At 42.2% G+C, this 16,960-nt stretch overlaps 1 protein-coding gene across 12 annotated transcripts in view; it reads left to right on the top strand.

The window, feature by feature from the left end:
• Nucleotides 1–696: 696 nt before the first annotated feature.
• SHISA6 (shisa family member 6) overlaps nt 697–16,960 on the top strand; it is a 681,159-nt gene continuing 664,895 nt past the window's right edge. For 10 of the 12 annotated variants that reach the window (XM_063960978.1, XM_063960982.1, XM_063960981.1 and 7 more), the window contains exons 1-2: nt 977–1,365; nt 2,137–3,048. In XM_063960978.1, coding sequence (XP_063817048.1) covers nt 2,498–3,048 — 551 coding nt within the window. In that variant the 5' untranslated portion in view covers nt 977–1,365; nt 2,137–2,497. The other 2 variants (XM_063960971.1, XM_063960972.1) reach the window with 2 other exon arrangements.

The following is a 16,960-nucleotide window of genomic DNA, read 5'->3' as shown; positions in this document are numbered from 1 at the left end:
CATCTATTTAGTTTACCCTGTCCAGTGATCTACAAGATATAAACTCACCTCCTTGGTAGTCCATGTAAAGGTACATTTATGGCTGGGAGCATTAGTTATAAAGTATTTGGGACATTAACTGTAGTAACAAAAGAATACTCCTCAAAGTCAGAGTCAGTTTCTATATGTAAAAGTAAAAACTGCCAGGTAGCAATTGGCCTCCTGTTGTTATTGGAAGTCCTCCACACGGTTATGTTTAATACTTTGGCAATTCTCTCTTGGCTGTATCGCCGTGGTTATGTCAAACTATTCTATCTTTAACCCTTTTTTTTTATACTACCATAACAGCATCTCCTACATTCATCCAACTACTAAGCTCTAAGCTAATGCACTTGAAAAAAGCAAAACCACAATGCTGCAGCTTTACTTTAAAACGCAAAAATAGGAATCAGGAATTTAAAAAAGAGGCAAAAGAGTTAAAAACTGTGAAATCCCCAGCTTTAGTCATATTCCAACGTGTTTTGTTTTTCTTGTATATGCTTTGAAAATCCATTTACTATTCTTTGTTGCAGCGCTGTTTAGATCTCAGCTAGAAAAGCAGCACAGTGCATTACTGGAACACAAGTATAGATGTGCACAAAATGAGTACAGTGCATGCAATTCCCCTACCGACATGAGAGATGCTGCTTCTACTTCCTGCAATTGCCTCTTTAGATTGCAAGCTCTGTGTGCTAAGCATCAATTCTAGTAGCAGGCTGATACTGTGCTGATCTGTAGCGTTATGCCTACACTGTTGTCATGCTGTAGGACATGTACTGCAAACTGATATGCATCTATACAGGAATGTCACATGGGGTGACAAGTGAATTCCCACTGAGTGACAAATAAAAGGCTGGATTCTTGAACATGAAGAGAGAGAGCGAGAGAGAGAGAGAGAGAGAGAGAGAGAGAGAGAATGAGAGACCGGATTCAGCTGCTAAGAACTCCTGTGAGTAATCTGGAATGAATCCATGCATGTACATCTGTGATCATTTCTAGGATAATGCCATTGATTTCCGCACCTCGTTATATCACAGAGAGGGATGCACGCCTCCATACACAGACTGGACCCAGCCACCTCTCCAGAGCATCAGGTCAGTCTGCGGAGACAGTTCCCATATACAATTGAGACCTCTCCATCAGCCCTCGTCCCGGGGTAACAGTGTTCCCTAACTAGTGCGCTGGTGACGGTGCCTGGATGAAGTGATGCAGGGATAAAACTGAATCCCTGTTGGATGTGGGCGGACTAACACTAAGAACATCTCCTCCCCCTGTCTTACTAGTGCAGGCAGCAGCTTCTGCTATTCATTGAAGAGCAGCGTTTAACATCTGCAGTAAGGAATAAGGGTGAGTACGGTCCCTCTGTCTATATGGGATAATGCATACACTTGCAAATGCCTTCATTCTCTTTAATAGGAGCACTAGATTGTTTTTTAAGACATATTTATATTTCTTTAACATTTGTCTATTGCTAAGGTTTTATAAGGATTAAAACAGTGGTAGCTTTATCCCAAGGCAGATGTATAACTCTGTGCAGCTGGATGACTGGGGATAAGGTTATATGATTTAAGCTTGTAATGATGTAAGAAGCCGGGCTCTGCTGAGAAAGGGGGATGGTATCTATGCGCTTGGAAATGCTTCCTAGAGTCACGTTTTCAGAAATCACCTTATTGACAGGTTGTCAGAGTGTTAAAATAAGTGAACTGGGACTTCGAGCACTTAGGTCAGCATTGGATCTCCCGTACTATATGTCCTGCTGAGCCTTTCTTCATGTCTGAAATCAGAGCTGCCTCATACTGAATGCCTTCTCAGGGGATATAATGCTCTACCATGTAGAATAATTTCAACCAGACTTTTTTTCCCATAATCACAAAGAAGGAAAAGAAAGCTTTGAAAATAAATAGTATGTTGTTTATTAATTAATTCATTAATTAATTAATTGTGTAAATGCATACACAGTCTCAACTGTTTACATACATTATGCATGCAATGAAACACTATCCACTTTGTAACACATGGGGAGAAGCCACAGTATTACATACAGTGTAAATCTTCTGCAGGGGTACAGCACTGCTATAGTTACTGAACCATGTTCTTGTTTGTATTCCCACTATCCAGGGACTTGCTACAGACATGATGTACTAGAATCATAATTAATATGCTTACAGTCAGTGGTCCTCTCTGCCCAGCACACTGCTCTTTGGAATGTATCCTGAAAACCATCTGCATGTTGAAGATTTGAGCAGCACCCCATCCGGGATAACTTGTGTGACTTTGGTGTCTTGTAGTGTCACCCTGACCGGAATATCTGGATGACGGGGAAAGAGGTGAATTCATGGACAATGTCAGACTGGAGGGGACACTTTATGTAGGACTGTAAATAAAGCCATCACTTTACAAGTTGCCATATAGCTACTAAGTAAAGAATAGATTCTGCCTCACCTTATTTTAAAGGTTTTAAGGTTGGTATTGGTTGATCATGAGGTGGCAACACGTGCTCCTTCTTGTGGTCTATTTAGATCCACTTGGTCTCCTGTATCATTGCGAAGCAGTAGCAAAAGCTAAAGGTAACAAGAACCAAGGTCCATCCAAAAAGCCAGCCAAAGGGAAAGAACTTAACAGTACAGCTCTGCCTCTCCCGGTCACCACCAGGAAGGTGAAGATCCCAGTTGTACTACCATATGAGAAGTGTATGGGTTATTATGATGTTAGCGGGCAATGGGACAAAGAGTTTGACTGTAACCATACTACCCATCCATACTGCTGTGGGACATGTTCTTTACGATACTGCTGTGAACAGCGAAACAAAAGACTGGATCAAATATCATGCAAGAAGCTGACATGGGTCATGACAACCAAACCGAACAACATCATGGTGGAAGTTGACGCATATGACCCACTTAATGACAAAACCAACACCACTGTCTTCATCACCTGTGGGGTGATCACCTTCATATTTGTTGTTGGGATATGTGCCAAAGTGGCTTATGACAAAGCAAGACGCCCACCTCGGGAAATGAACATACACAGGTAAGATTACGCAATCTGCCAGCCAGTTTTAGAGATTCCGTATACTGTAGGTTACCTTCTTCCTCAGTAATTACATTTAAAAAAAACAATATCATAAGCTGAACCATAATTACACTTCCAAACAGTCTCTTATTATGAGCCAGTGTGGTTATTGGTTTACAGTAGTTCCTTTTATAAATTTCAATTTGCAGGTTGTAGATCCTGAGATCCCTCTCAAAACTGTCTAATCTACAAAGCAGTAAATAAATTCAGCCAAATTTGTACCATTTGCTTTTGAAGAAAAATCTGTGATATTTACCATTAAGCATTTAACATTTTTAAATGAATCAAAATGAGCTCCAGGAACAAAGCACATTTAAAACTTGGCATGCACCCTCACAAGCTGTCTACACTTGTTCTCATAAGACAGAGCTTTCTCTGTACTTTTGCAGAAGACCGCACATAAGTGTTGTTATTATCTGAGTTACTAGAGCAGATATATTCATGTTATCATTCTCCAGAACATCACTGCTGTCTTCAGCATGAAAAAAAAATATTATTTTGCATTATATAACATGCATTTGGTATATTCAGTTATTATTAATGTGACACATGGCTCCTGTGAATCTACCATCATTAATGCTGCCTCGAACCTGATGTGACAGCTTATTGTAGTACACGCAAAACAAATGGCTGTTACATATTTTACAGGGTCAAGATTTGTTACTACTATCACTAACACCAAAGAGATCAGAAACTCTCTATGGGGTTGTTGTATCATGAAATTATATCCGTTATGCTGTTCCTATATTATGAATAGTTTGTCATTAACTGTGCAGAGCATTCAGTCATTTTTATGCTGATATAAAAAAAGGATATCTGAAATAAGTGTTTATGGATAAAGGTATTCAAATATCAGTTCGCTGGACAATACTAAAATGTTTAGATGTCTTCGCTATTGTGTGACCTCCAAGGGATTCAAAGATCACAAACTCTCCTTCTATTTGTTAAGCACGTCAAAGATTGCCAACTTTGTTTTCTGGAATGATTACTTTAATTTATGACTGTAGCATGTTTAGAAGACAATGGATCTCTCTTTGTGGCCATTATCATGGAAATCCTACAAACCTAGAGATAAAATGAAACACTATTTTACGATCTAGGCCTGATTGGTCCATTTCATTAAACTAAACCACTGGTTAATTTTGTAACTTCATGTTCCGGTCTCTAAATAATAGCCAAATGTGGTGGGCACAAGTTAGAATTCCTGTACGGTACTGGAGATCATCTTTGCACTACTGTAACACAAAAGATGGCATAATACATTTAAATGGACTTGACACATACCAATAGTTTGTGGAAGAGTGAGACTTAAAGATGTGTCCTCATAGACTAAGGGGGACATGTACTAAGCAGTGATAAAACTTGAGTAGTGAGCCAGTGGAGAAGTTGCCCATGGCAACCTATCAGCTGCTCTGTACACTTTTATAGTATGCAAATTATAAATGTTACGTCAATGCTGATTGGTTGCCATGAGCAACTTCTCCACTGGCTCACTTCTCCACTTTTATCACTGCTTAGTACATGTCCCCCTCAGCGTCTTTATGCGCTTGATGTCTGGTGCGTCTGTGATGATCCGACACAGGTAACGCAGTAAACAATTCAAGTCACATCGTAGCTGCATACCAGCCACTACCTGAGTATCACAGATGCTAGACTGCACACAAAGCAAAAGATTCTGCATTTTGGAACATGATGTAATGGTTAACAAGGGCAGTACGGGTCATGTAATGGATAGCATTACTGCCTCACAGCACTCAGGTGATGGGTTTGAGTCCCATCATGGTCCTAACTGCGTGTATATTTTCCCCGTGCTTGTGTGCGTTTCCTCTGGGTACTCCGGTTTTCTTCCACAATCCGAAAATATACTAGTAGGTTAATTGGCTCCCAACAAAAAAATGTGTAAGTGTGTATAAGGACATGGGCAAACTAGATGGGCCAAGTGGTTCTTATTTGCCATCAAATTCTATGTTTCTGTGGTGGGATATATAGCCATGGCTGCTTGTATCGGAACCCTTTTTACACAGGTTTGCAACTTATTAGCAAACAGATGTACAAGTGCTGCAAGTCCCCATGATTAGGGTGGATCTCAAAATGTGATCTTATTGGTTATCTGGCTGTCACATTTTTTGGATAGCCACTAAGAAGAAATCCGGATAAACATGTGCTAGTTTGGCTTTAAAAATCGAGTAAATCTAAACCCGCACATCTCTAGCCGTAAGGACTGTGACGCTCTAACCAAGAGGGTGTATTTGGCACGCCTAGAGCAACAGTGTATGATGACACATCTGTAGAATGAGATCTGTAACTTACATATGATACAATGGGTACTCTGAATTTCAGATGTACTTGTTCCTCATGAGTAAACATTTTCTTATAGTGGACACTGAGGTCAGTATTCCTTTGCCAATAGGAAGCAGCCACATGTGACATCCTGTGGTGATGTCATCACATCCCATCAATTCCTGTTGCATGTTGCATGTCCTTTAGTGCAACCAGCTGGCTCTACCACATAGAGGCAGATTCAATTAGCTGTTCGGTTTACAAATAAAGCTCAGCCCAGTGCTATTCAACTAGGTGTCCATAGGTGTCCCTGTGCATTAAGTCCCAGAGGGTGTATTAATGCAGATTTTTCTTTGCATCCTCAGGAGCTACAAGGAAAAATCCACAATAAATCCACCCTCTGTGGCTTAATGCGTGGGTAACCCATATTTTCTGGGTAATTATACTGGAATCTATGGGTTAGCGTAGTTGAATAATTGAATACCTTCATGCATTAACCCTGGAGCTTTGTAAGCATCGTGGCTAATTGAATCTTCCCCATAGATTCAACCACCTGTCCTTACGCATACCTCCCAACTGTCCCAATTTTGTCAGGACAGTGACATTTTTCAGGCACTGTTCCAAAGTACCATCCGTGGGCTACAGTGTCCTGCGGGGGGAGGTAGAAGTTTGGAGGCCCCTTCTCACTTGCTGCTCCACTTGGCAGAGCAGCAATGAATAGACGCTGTGTGCAGAGATGGACTGTGGGCATGGCCAGCAGCTCACAGAGATCCGGGCATGCCCACACACTGCTGAAAACTGGGGTGTAGCTCGTGATTGAGGTGCTTCCTGTGAGGCCATGCTCCCTACCCATCACGCATCAGCCTGGCCAGAGTTGGCAGGTCAAAAAAGCAACCTGACCTGTAAACATAAGTTCTCTTAAATGGTGAGTTTTCTCTTAACCACTGTTACGGATTATCTGCTGTAGGATTATATTACAAGAGTACAGATTCCTACTTATGACGATGCACAGTTTTGAATAAGTTAAATGAGCATCATTCTCAGTAAGAGTAGGGACTTCTATGGTTTACCATAGCAACCAAATGTGGAAATAATACAATCTATTAAATAAACAGCCATTGATCTGCAGATTTTATATAAATGACTCAAGTCTTTGCTGTCCTTGTTTTCAAAGCTTTTTATTTATATGTATATAGGGGAAGATGTATCAAACCTTTTAGAGAGAGAATGTAGAGAGTATGGACAAAGCAACCATTCAGCTTATAACTGTCTTATCTATAACAGGCTATGACATGACAGTTAGACACTCATTGGTTGCTATGCTCAACTTCTCCACTTTCTCTCTCTCAAAAAGGTTTGATACATCTCTCCCATAATAAGAGAGAGAGAGAGAGAGAGAGAGAGAGAGAGAGAGAGAGAGAGAGAGATCGCTTCTGCAGAATACTTTGTACCTCCAAATAACAGGTTGTTTCTGTAATTTAGGGCACGTAGCTTATAATTTGCTCAATTAAATTAAAAATGTCCCCATTTTCTCTCCCTGCACACCTGGCATTCCCCTACTTATTTCATTGAGCACTTCAGGGTATCTGTAGGAAGATGTTCAGTGATCCTGTCTGTATGGTATCATCCCAGAGCAGAAGTATTGGTAAACTTTTCTTTATTTCTGTATTTTAAGGATTCTGAATGATTTTCAGATAGGAAAAAGTTACTTGTGTTTGTTTATTTGTAATAACATCACAAATATCTACACACTTATACATACACACACACACACGCGCACATACACACAGTTTCTTGGAATTGTGGAATGACACTAGGGAGCTTATTCAGACTCTTTCTTAGTGTTGACTGGATGCGTCGAATGTGCAAGTAAGAGTCGACGCCCACTGTCAGTGTCTGTAGAGCGTTTGGTGCTTCTTTAAATCAGTACTGCAACTCTGTATGTACAAAATTGGGAAGCATGTGCAGTGTAACTCAGACATTTGCTCTACTGCGTCCGATATTGCTGCTGCGTACGACTCAGAATCAGCCACTAGATGTACTCTGTGTTCCCATGTGCACAGTAAATGCTTTGCTGATCTGTACTTTGAAGGGTTGAAGAGATGCAATGTCATGTTTAAAACTGTTGCGGAATGATGTAATTATTATCCATATACAGTATACACAGAAAAAGGAAATGATCCTGTCTTGTATGTTGCGCATATGGAAATAGTGTACAGGTCGCAGGTGTGCATCACTGAATGCCTTTTCCTTAATAGCTAAATACAAGGCATCAGTTGGCAAAGATGATTAAATACTGACAAGGGTTTGGCTACAACCTACATAGAAATGGGGGGTTTTGGGCTCTGCTCCCTGTCTGATGTTTATTAATTATGAGTTAAGAGCTAAGATCATCAAACGATAATCATGAAATGATGAGGCTTCCCTATGGATTTTCTTTAGATTTTCTTACAGAACATACACACAGTGAGTTGCAACACTTACATTTCCTAGAAGCCTTTATACTGCTTGCTGAGTTATCTGTGCATTTCCCATGTAGTGTATGTACTTCAGGAACAGGACCTGCTGGACAGAACTGCCTAATTTTTTGTGTTTTTCAGTGTGTTCAGGGTGTATGTATAATCTGTATTTAGTTCAAAGGCAACTTCCTAGTACCAGTTATTTTGTTCTGTATGCTATATACGTAGTATACACAATCAGATCTTATTATGTCTTTGTATTCTCTTGTTCTACATATTGGATGCAATTTTCAGTATTTTTTAATTCTCTGAATGTATGGTTAGATGTATGGATGGTTGGATAGCACTACTTCATGTAATCTGCATGATGAACAGAACTGTCAATATCTGTTATAGGGCCTAATTCATGTTTGTACGCTAATGCATTAGCAAGTGTGATTTTCTAGGCTACAGAACTGGCAATGTTAGCAAGTGAACTGCCTAGAAATGAAAAGGGATGCCCACTCGGAGTCATCACAAACTCATTCGTTATTTGCCGTTCACATGCAAAAGCAAGGAACATCGAGGTTAACTGTAGCTCTATGGCTCCGCAGACCGGATACTGCACTAGCGACTCAGACGCCAGGTTTTTTAAATGTATGAGCTTGCCGCTAATGGCAGATACACTCCCCCAAAAATGGCCATGACATGCCTGCGATTCCCAACTCCCTGTTAATACCCCCAAGCACTTTATGTCAATCACTTTGTGGTGAATACCTCATTGCGAGCGGGATCACACTCTATTGCATACAGACATGATTTAGACCCATAATTCAGTATGCTTGGACAGGACATTTATTATTATTATTATTATTATTATTGTTGTTATTATTATTATTATAGTAATAATAGTGATATGTTTTATTTATAGGACGCCACAAGGTGTCCACAGTGCAGTGCAGTAAAGTGGTAACTATGCAATCCTATTCATTTTGTTCTGTTAGATGCAATTCTTAGGCATCTAAAGTGAGAGATCAGATTTTTATCGACTGATCACCCCTTGCAGTGCTGGGTGCAGCCGCATAAAATGGCTAAACCCAACTAAAGTGCATGGCGTGACACGATAAAGTGCCGTTTGGGTGCTCAAACTGTTAATTTTTTGCACATTTCTGCTCGCCTGCATAGAAATGCCAGCGCTGGCAGCTGTTCATGCCCAAACGGAGCAACAATTGAATTGCTCCATTGGGTGTCAGGCACGGACAGTCGCCGTCTAAAACAATTGAATTCCCCTCTTAGTATTTTATTCCTATTACTCTTGCTTTTCAATGAACAGTATTTTGCCATCTGTCATATCCAACTAACACAATTATTTTACCGGCTCCTTAACACACAGCTTGTGCCTTTTTTATTATTCTTATCTTCGATCATATGTAACTTCTATGTACTGTGCATTTTTTACCAAGTATATATCACGCAATAAATAACAAACCCCATATTGTAAATTATATTAAATTACAAAGGAGTTCAGTGATCAAAGGCACAAGACCGAGGTCTTATGAAAATATGCAGCAGAAATGATGGAGGTGGTCCTTTCATCCCTTATACAGTAATAAAGTGATTACATCAGAACTTACTAATTTTAACTTAAGTTTTAAAGGTTGTACAGATACTATTTATGGGCATATGAAACTGTCATGCTTAGGACTCAGTAATTATTCCTTGTACAGTAAACCACATTTCTAGTGACTCTAGATGTAAGAGTAATCAAACAGGCGCATTAGCAATTTCTAAGGCTGAAGTCTTCTTTTACAAAACAGCACAGCTGAATGAGCTGATTATATCAGGCTTAGGAACGGTGTGTGAGTTACTGGCCCTCTAGGTGCCCCCTTCCCCCCCTCCTCTTAGCACTACACCGAGCATTTAATACTCAAAAATAATTATGTTCATGCTGCACTAGTCTATATCAGGGGTATCAATCTTCTTTGGTAGCTTTGATATTGATGAAACAGTTTGTATTTTATAGAACACGTTACACAACACAAATGATAGTTTGTACAAGATACAGTAGGAGAAGGTCTCCATTTCAGTTGCAGTCTCAGGCAGCTGGATTATTGAGTCAGCTCCTGTACATAAAACACTTAATATGTCATGTAAAGAGGCACGTGCCCAGCTGCCACATATTAATAATGGCACATAGACTAGCAAGACGAACAGCACAGCGAGCAGAGGACAGATGGGAGGGGAGTAGGAGCACAATGAGTACTTGGAGGCCCCCTGAGAGCTAAAAGCCTTACTCCACGGCCTCCTTAATCTGACTGTGTTTTTCTGTCTTGCTGTATCACTTGTCAGGGCCCACAAAGCAAAGAGAGGTGATAAGATCGGGCCCTTTTGATTCATGGGCCATGTTCAATCTCTGCATCCATGGCAGATAAGAGTCTGCTATATACAGGTGAAACTCAGAAAATTAGAATATCGTGAAAAAGTTCATTTATTTCAGTAATTCAACTTAAAAAGTGAAACTAATTTATTATATAGACTCATTACATGCAAAGTGAGATATGTCAAGCCTTTATTTGGTTTAATTTTGATGATTGTGGCTTACAGTTTAAGAAAACCCCAAATCCAATATCTCAGAAAATTAGAATATTGTGAAAAGGTTCAATATTGTAGGCTCAAAGTGTCACACCTTAATCAGCTAATTAATCCTAACCACCTGCAAAGGGTTCCTGAGCCTTTAAATGGTCTCTTATGGGCCCTACACACTGGCCGACATGACTGCACGATATGAACGATCTCGTTCATTAATGAACGAGATAACGTTCATATCATGCAGTGTGGAGGCTCCAGCGATGAACGATGCGCGGCCCCGCGCTCGTTCATCGCTGGTCCCCCGTCGGCTGTACATGCAGGCCAATATGGACGATCTTGTCCATATTTGTCTGCACTTCAATGCAGCCGGGTGACGGGGGGAGTGAAGAAACTTCACTCCCCCCGTCACTGCCCCCCCGCCGCCGGGTCGCCCATCGGCCGTATCCGTTATCGGGCAGCTCCGCGGCGGATCGGCCAGTGTGTAGGGCCTATTAGTCTGGTTCAGTACAATTCACAATCATGGGGAAAACTGCTGACAGTTGTGCAGAAAACCATCAATGACACCCTCCACAAGGAGGGAAAGCCTCAAAAGGAAATTGCAAAAGAAGTTGGACGCTCTCAAAGCACATTAATAGAAAGTTAATTGGAAGGGAAAAGTGTGGAAGAAAAAGGTGCAGCAGGGATAACCGCAGCCTGGAGAAGATTGTCAGGAAAAGGCCATTCAAAAGTGTGGGGAAGCTTCACAAGGAGTAGACTGAGGCTGGAGTTAGTGCATCAAGAGCCACCACACACAGACGGATTCTGTACATGGGCTTCAAATGTCATATTCCTCTTGTCAAGCTGCTCCTGGACAACAATGTCAGAAGCGTCTTACCTGGGCTAAAGAAAAAAAGAACTGGTCTGTTGCTCAGTGGTCCAAAGTCCTCTTTTCTGATGAGAGCAAATTTTGCATCTCATTTGGAAACCAAGGTCCCAGAGTATGGAGGAAGAATGGAGAGGCACACAATCCAAGATGCTTGAAGTCCAGTGTGAAGTTTCCACAGTCTGTGTTGATTTAGGGAGCCATGTCATCTGCTGGTGTTGGTCCACTGTGCTTTATTAAGTCCAGAGTCAACTAAGCCTTCTGCCAGGACATTTTAGAGCACTTCATGCTTCCTTCAGCAGACAAGCTATATGGAGATGCTGACTTCATTTTCCAGCAGGACTTGGCACCTGCCCACACTGCCAAAAGTACCAAAGCCTGTTTCAATGACGTGGGATTACTGTGCTGGATTGGCCAGCAAACTTGCCTGACTTGAACCCCATAGAGAATCTATGGGGCATTGCCAAGAGAAAGATGAGAGACATGAGACCGAACAATGCAGAAGAGCTGAAGGCCACTATTGAAGCATCCTGGTCTTCCATAACACCTCAGCAGTGCCACAGGCTGATATAATCTATACCACGCTGCATTGAGGCAGTAATTCATGCAGGGTGTGGTATGTTAGATAGAATAGACTTAGGTCGACAGTGTCTAGGTTGACCACTATTGGTCGACAGTAAGTAGGTCGACATGGTTTCTAGGTCGACGGGGACCCTAGGTTGACATGTACTAGGTCGACATGAAAAAAGGTCGACACACGTTTAAAAAAAAATTGGGTGACGTTTTCTTCATAGCGTGACCGGGAACCCCAGTTAGTGTACCGTGTCCCCTCGCATGGCTTGCTTTGCTCGCCATGCTTCGGGCAAGGTGCCTTGCTGCGCTCAGCACAGGTTACCGTTCCCAATTGTAGTCCACGTGGATCGTAAAGTATGAAAAAGTAAAAAAAAATATGTAAAAACACCCATGTCGACCTTTTGTCACGTCGACCTATTACATGTCGACATAGAGTCTCTGTCGACCTATAAGCCATGTCGACGTACTTACTGTCGACCAATAGTGGTGGACCTAGACAGTGTCGACCTAAGTCTTGTCGACATAGAGACCGGATCCCACTCATGCAAAAGGGGCCCAAACCAAGTACTGAGTACATATGCATGATTATACTTTTCAGAGGGCCGACATTTCTGTATTTAAAATACTTTTTTTTATTGATTTTATGTAATATTCTAATTTTCTGAGATTTGGGATTTGGGATTTCTTAAGCTGTAAACCACAAATCATCAAAATTATAACAAATAAAGTCTTGAAATATCTCACTTTGCATGTAATGAGTCTATATAATATATTAGTTTCACCTTTTAAGTTGCATTATTGAAATAAAATGAACTTTTGCACGATATTCTAATTTTCTGAGTTTCACCTGTATACTGTGTGTGACAGTGACTACCACAATCACTCTGTTGCACTGTGCACATAGCTGGATTAATTTAGGGGGGGTACAGGGGTCATGTGTCCTTGACCACCTTTTCTCAGGGAACCCAAGGGAATGACATGTGCGGAGAAGCCAGAGGTTGTGCTCCAGTGCTAGCAGTGCACTCCATCATGCCAATCCACTTGCCTGTTTATTGGGGAGTATAACTCACAGCTCAGCAGATGTGGCATGTGTGCTCAGCGCTTTAAACTAATGTTCTGATCGCCCACTGCATATCCAATTAACACGCCTCATCGGTGGACAGGTTCTCCCCAAGGTTACACATACTGCTGCGCTTGCAATTAGCGGGTGCACAAAGCCTAATGGCATGCCCACCACTTGCACACCCCCATGCAGACCATTGTCAAAGTGTGATACACACAGAACACAGGACGGTAAGGAGGAGGACAAAGAGGAATGAGCAGGCGACAGAAAGATGCATATTTATTGGGCATATTTATTATCGGGTCCTAGACCCGGTAATTATAAATTCCTTATCGCAGCAATAAGAAATTAGAGATAGTCTGAATGTATTAAAAAACACATTCAGGGCCAGGGGCTCCCTGTTTTCAGCAGATATCCGCAAATATTAAGTATCCCCTGAATGTATCATGGAGATGCCGCAGCAGAAATATCCGCTAGTATCTCCAATAGTAAAAGTAGAAATAGAATGGGACGGGCTACTTTCTGAGCCACTATCCCTGCATATAATTTTTAGTACATTCTGGCAAATGTTCATTTCTTATTGCCAAAAATAGCAGCAGTAAGAAATTCTAATTATTGTGTCTAAAACCAGATAATTAGTACATGCCCTATAATGTTAAACTAAGGAGAAAGAGAAGAAGAGTGAAAGAAGAAGTTACTTAAAAAAAAAAATAGATAAAGGGATAAGATTCTCATACAACTAGCGTCTATACGCCATAAGGCAGGAGAATCCCGGCATGACTGAGCTGCTCCAATAGGTGTAGCATACCATCTTTATCTTTACATTTTGTATTGCAAACACAGCAAAACCCCTCTCAAGTAGTACTAGAGATGCTGGGCTGTGACTTTAGCCCCACAGGTATGTCACACATGAAAGACAAGGGAGCTTGGTATGAGAAATGCATCACAGCGCTTCATATACAGTTTCAGACTCATTCACACATAGATGTACAAATGTCGAACGTCAAATTAATTAGTGTAGTCTAGTTGAGCAGTTTTTCCAGTTGTTTTATTTATGCAAATTAAATGCACATTTTGAGCGAAAAGGATGGTCGTGCAGCTCAGTTGGCCGGGTCCTGGCACACTGAGAGGGGCTGTGGGGCTGATTGATTTTTTTGGTTTCACATCAGGCTACTTCTCGATCACCGCCAAGGAATGCCTATTGCTTTGCCTGTCGAATTCTGATACCATGTCTCTTATACGCAACAGCGCCTTTGTGCGTACACCTAGGGTAATGCATGTGTCGTAGTGGTTTTCTGAAGTTTTTGCGCACAGTAGCATATAACTGCCCAGCTACGTGAACATTTGAATGGCATGCACCATTTGAATCAGGTCCTGTGCTCTTAATTTTAGAACATAGGGATGCTCCCTAAAGTCTTACTCCTGAAATCACTCTAATAACACTATCCAATCACAAACTAACCTGCTAAATAGGATAAGTGACAGAACCAGAGGTGGACGCAATGCGCAGTTGAAATTTTATGAACTGCCCATGCGTCATAGTTGCACTGCACACACATTGCAATTGAATAGTGATTGCAGATGTATAGAGGATCTGGTCACAGAGTGAGTAACAGGTAGTGATTTGTGTAAGGTATCAGGCACTGGCTACAATGCAAGCATGTTAAGTTTCTTAGCCTACAACTGCAAATTCATAGAAGTTGCTCAGAGGTCTGATGATGTGACCGATGGTGCATCCTTGTACGCTAGCAGTGGATCAGTGACACTGTCACTGGGCATCTCTGTACAAATCCCTGCAGCAGTGTTAGCATATTTTCCCAGATCTTTTGTGTGCGAAAACTCAGTGGTAAAGTGGACGCAGTTGTTTTCGCTATTTGTTCTAGATTTGTGGCTGCGGCAGTATGCAAAGCTAGTTTCAGCCCTCCCATTGTGTACTTGCGTGCAGCGGAATGTGTATGCCCTGAAATGTCCACTTTCAATGCCCATGGATGGCATGAATCTGCAGTGCATCATTGCATTCACCATCGACACTTGCACAAGCCTATGGCCAGAGGCATAGATAGCTATGCGTGGCCCCGATAAAGGGGGCATGGCTTCAGCAAGTGGGTGTGCCCATGTTTGTAAATATTTAAATATTATTTTTTTAAAGCAATTTCGAGGCTGCACATTCCACAGTGGGGGCGCCATTTCAACACAGAGGGGACAGATGGGGGCGCGGGAGAGGGCACTTCTTAACTTACTTTATCAGGAAACGGGTCCCTCCTCTCTGGCCAGTGTCAATTCCCGGTGATATTTGGGAAGATGACCCTGACCACTAGAGAGCAAAGACTATGTTATAGTGCCAGAGACTTTGCCTTGAATGTGCAAGCTATCTCTGGGAAGATGGCGCTGGCCACTGCCTGGATATACTCCAGGGGAGACGGGGGGTAGCGGACCCGGGCACTCGCCAGGCCCGGGTAATTAATACTCACTCCCCTATCGGTACCACTGCCTATGTCAGGGCTGTATGTCTCCTTCTCAACTCCTGCTAAACATGGTCTCTGCATTAATGTGCCCGCAATACTCCTATAGCATGGCCATAGAAGCCCTTATTTGCATTAACTTCAGGCCACCTCCCAGTCATCATACAGGAATGCCCATGGTTTTGAATTGCCATTCCAAATGCCAGCAATCCCATATGCAACAGGGCAAGGAGTCATACAATCAGGGACACGCATGCACTGTACAAATAATCGCACAAACATCAGCACTGCATCCACCTCTAAATCAGGCCCACTGTTACAAATGTTCTGATGGTACATGACATGCAATTAAATTGCCCCACACACAATGGGTGTTATTCAGATCTCGTAGCAACTGCTATGGGATGCGCAAAGTACCAATTATCGGAACTTTGCGCATGTGGAGAACCCACTCTGTGCGTGTGTGCGTTAGCGCCATTTTTAAATGAGCTGTGCTGCCATTGTGTATGTAGGGCTGCAGTGGAAACTCACCACTGCTGCCCTATGGGCGCTGCTGAACTCTGCAGTAATGGCTGACGGCAGACAGTATCGGTATCCCTCCGGATCCAGCCACACCCAAATGCAGCAGCTGTTCCACTGAAGTTGGCATGTGCCTGGTTGACAGCTGCAAATGGTGTGCTGAGCTTCCGTGACTGGACATCGCCAGTTCCGGTCTCAGCAGTCTACACACTTAGAGTATATATTGGTCGGCTGATCGATGGTCAGGTCTCTTGCTTTTTATAAGTATGTTTAAAAGGTTTGGGGCTGGATTACCAGCGGCCGGGATCCAGGCGGTCAGCATCCCGGCCGCCAGGTTGCCAGCAGGGGGGCGAGCGCAATGCTCGCCACAAGTTCTTTTCCCACTGTATGGGTGACGTGGACACCAACGAGTGGGAATAGCCCTAGGTGCCCTGCCGATATGCTGACCGCCGGGATCCTGGCGTCGGTATGCTAACCGCCAGGATCTCGACCTTCGGTCACCTGATGACTACATCCCCCCAGGATGCCAAGGCACATAGTTTGAGAACTACTAGTCTAGGCAATGTTACTTATGCTTTTCCTAGCAATGCCTTAGAGAATATATTGTTTTTAACTGTGGACAAACCCTTTAAAAATGCACAAAATACACATACACAGAGGCACATAAATAAATTAAAAAAACAGGATACAGAAATATACAGTAGTACTCGTGTTAAACAGATTGAGTATTTCATCAGCTACAATGCAAAATACCGCCGTCATTTCCCAGATATCAAATGTATGTTTTCATACAACCAACTGTTCTGTTCTCTAGGTTAATGTTCCAAATCTGCCGTAGGGGCAAAAAATAATCCTATTGAGTACTTTACATTATGCATTGCTATTCTCGGAAGAGCATTATTCAACCAAACACCGACTCTGACTCTCTGAGGCTGTCTCAGACTGATCTGACTAGAATTCCTCAAGTAATAGTGGCTTCGGCACAATCATCTGTGTTTTGTAATACAGACAGCATAACACTTGATGGGGGGAACAACACAATAAGCAGATAGTTAGGGGTTCTGGAGTGTAGTCATATATTTTA

This window comes from Pseudophryne corroboree, chromosome 3 (genome assembly GCF_028390025.1).
Source record: "Pseudophryne corroboree isolate aPseCor3 chromosome 3, aPseCor3.hap2, whole genome shotgun sequence".
Classification (NCBI taxonomy): Eukaryota; Metazoa; Chordata; class Amphibia; order Anura; family Myobatrachidae; genus Pseudophryne; species Pseudophryne corroboree.
Note: the sequence above shows the minus strand (reverse complement) of the source record. Positions and strands in the feature narration are given on the sequence as shown.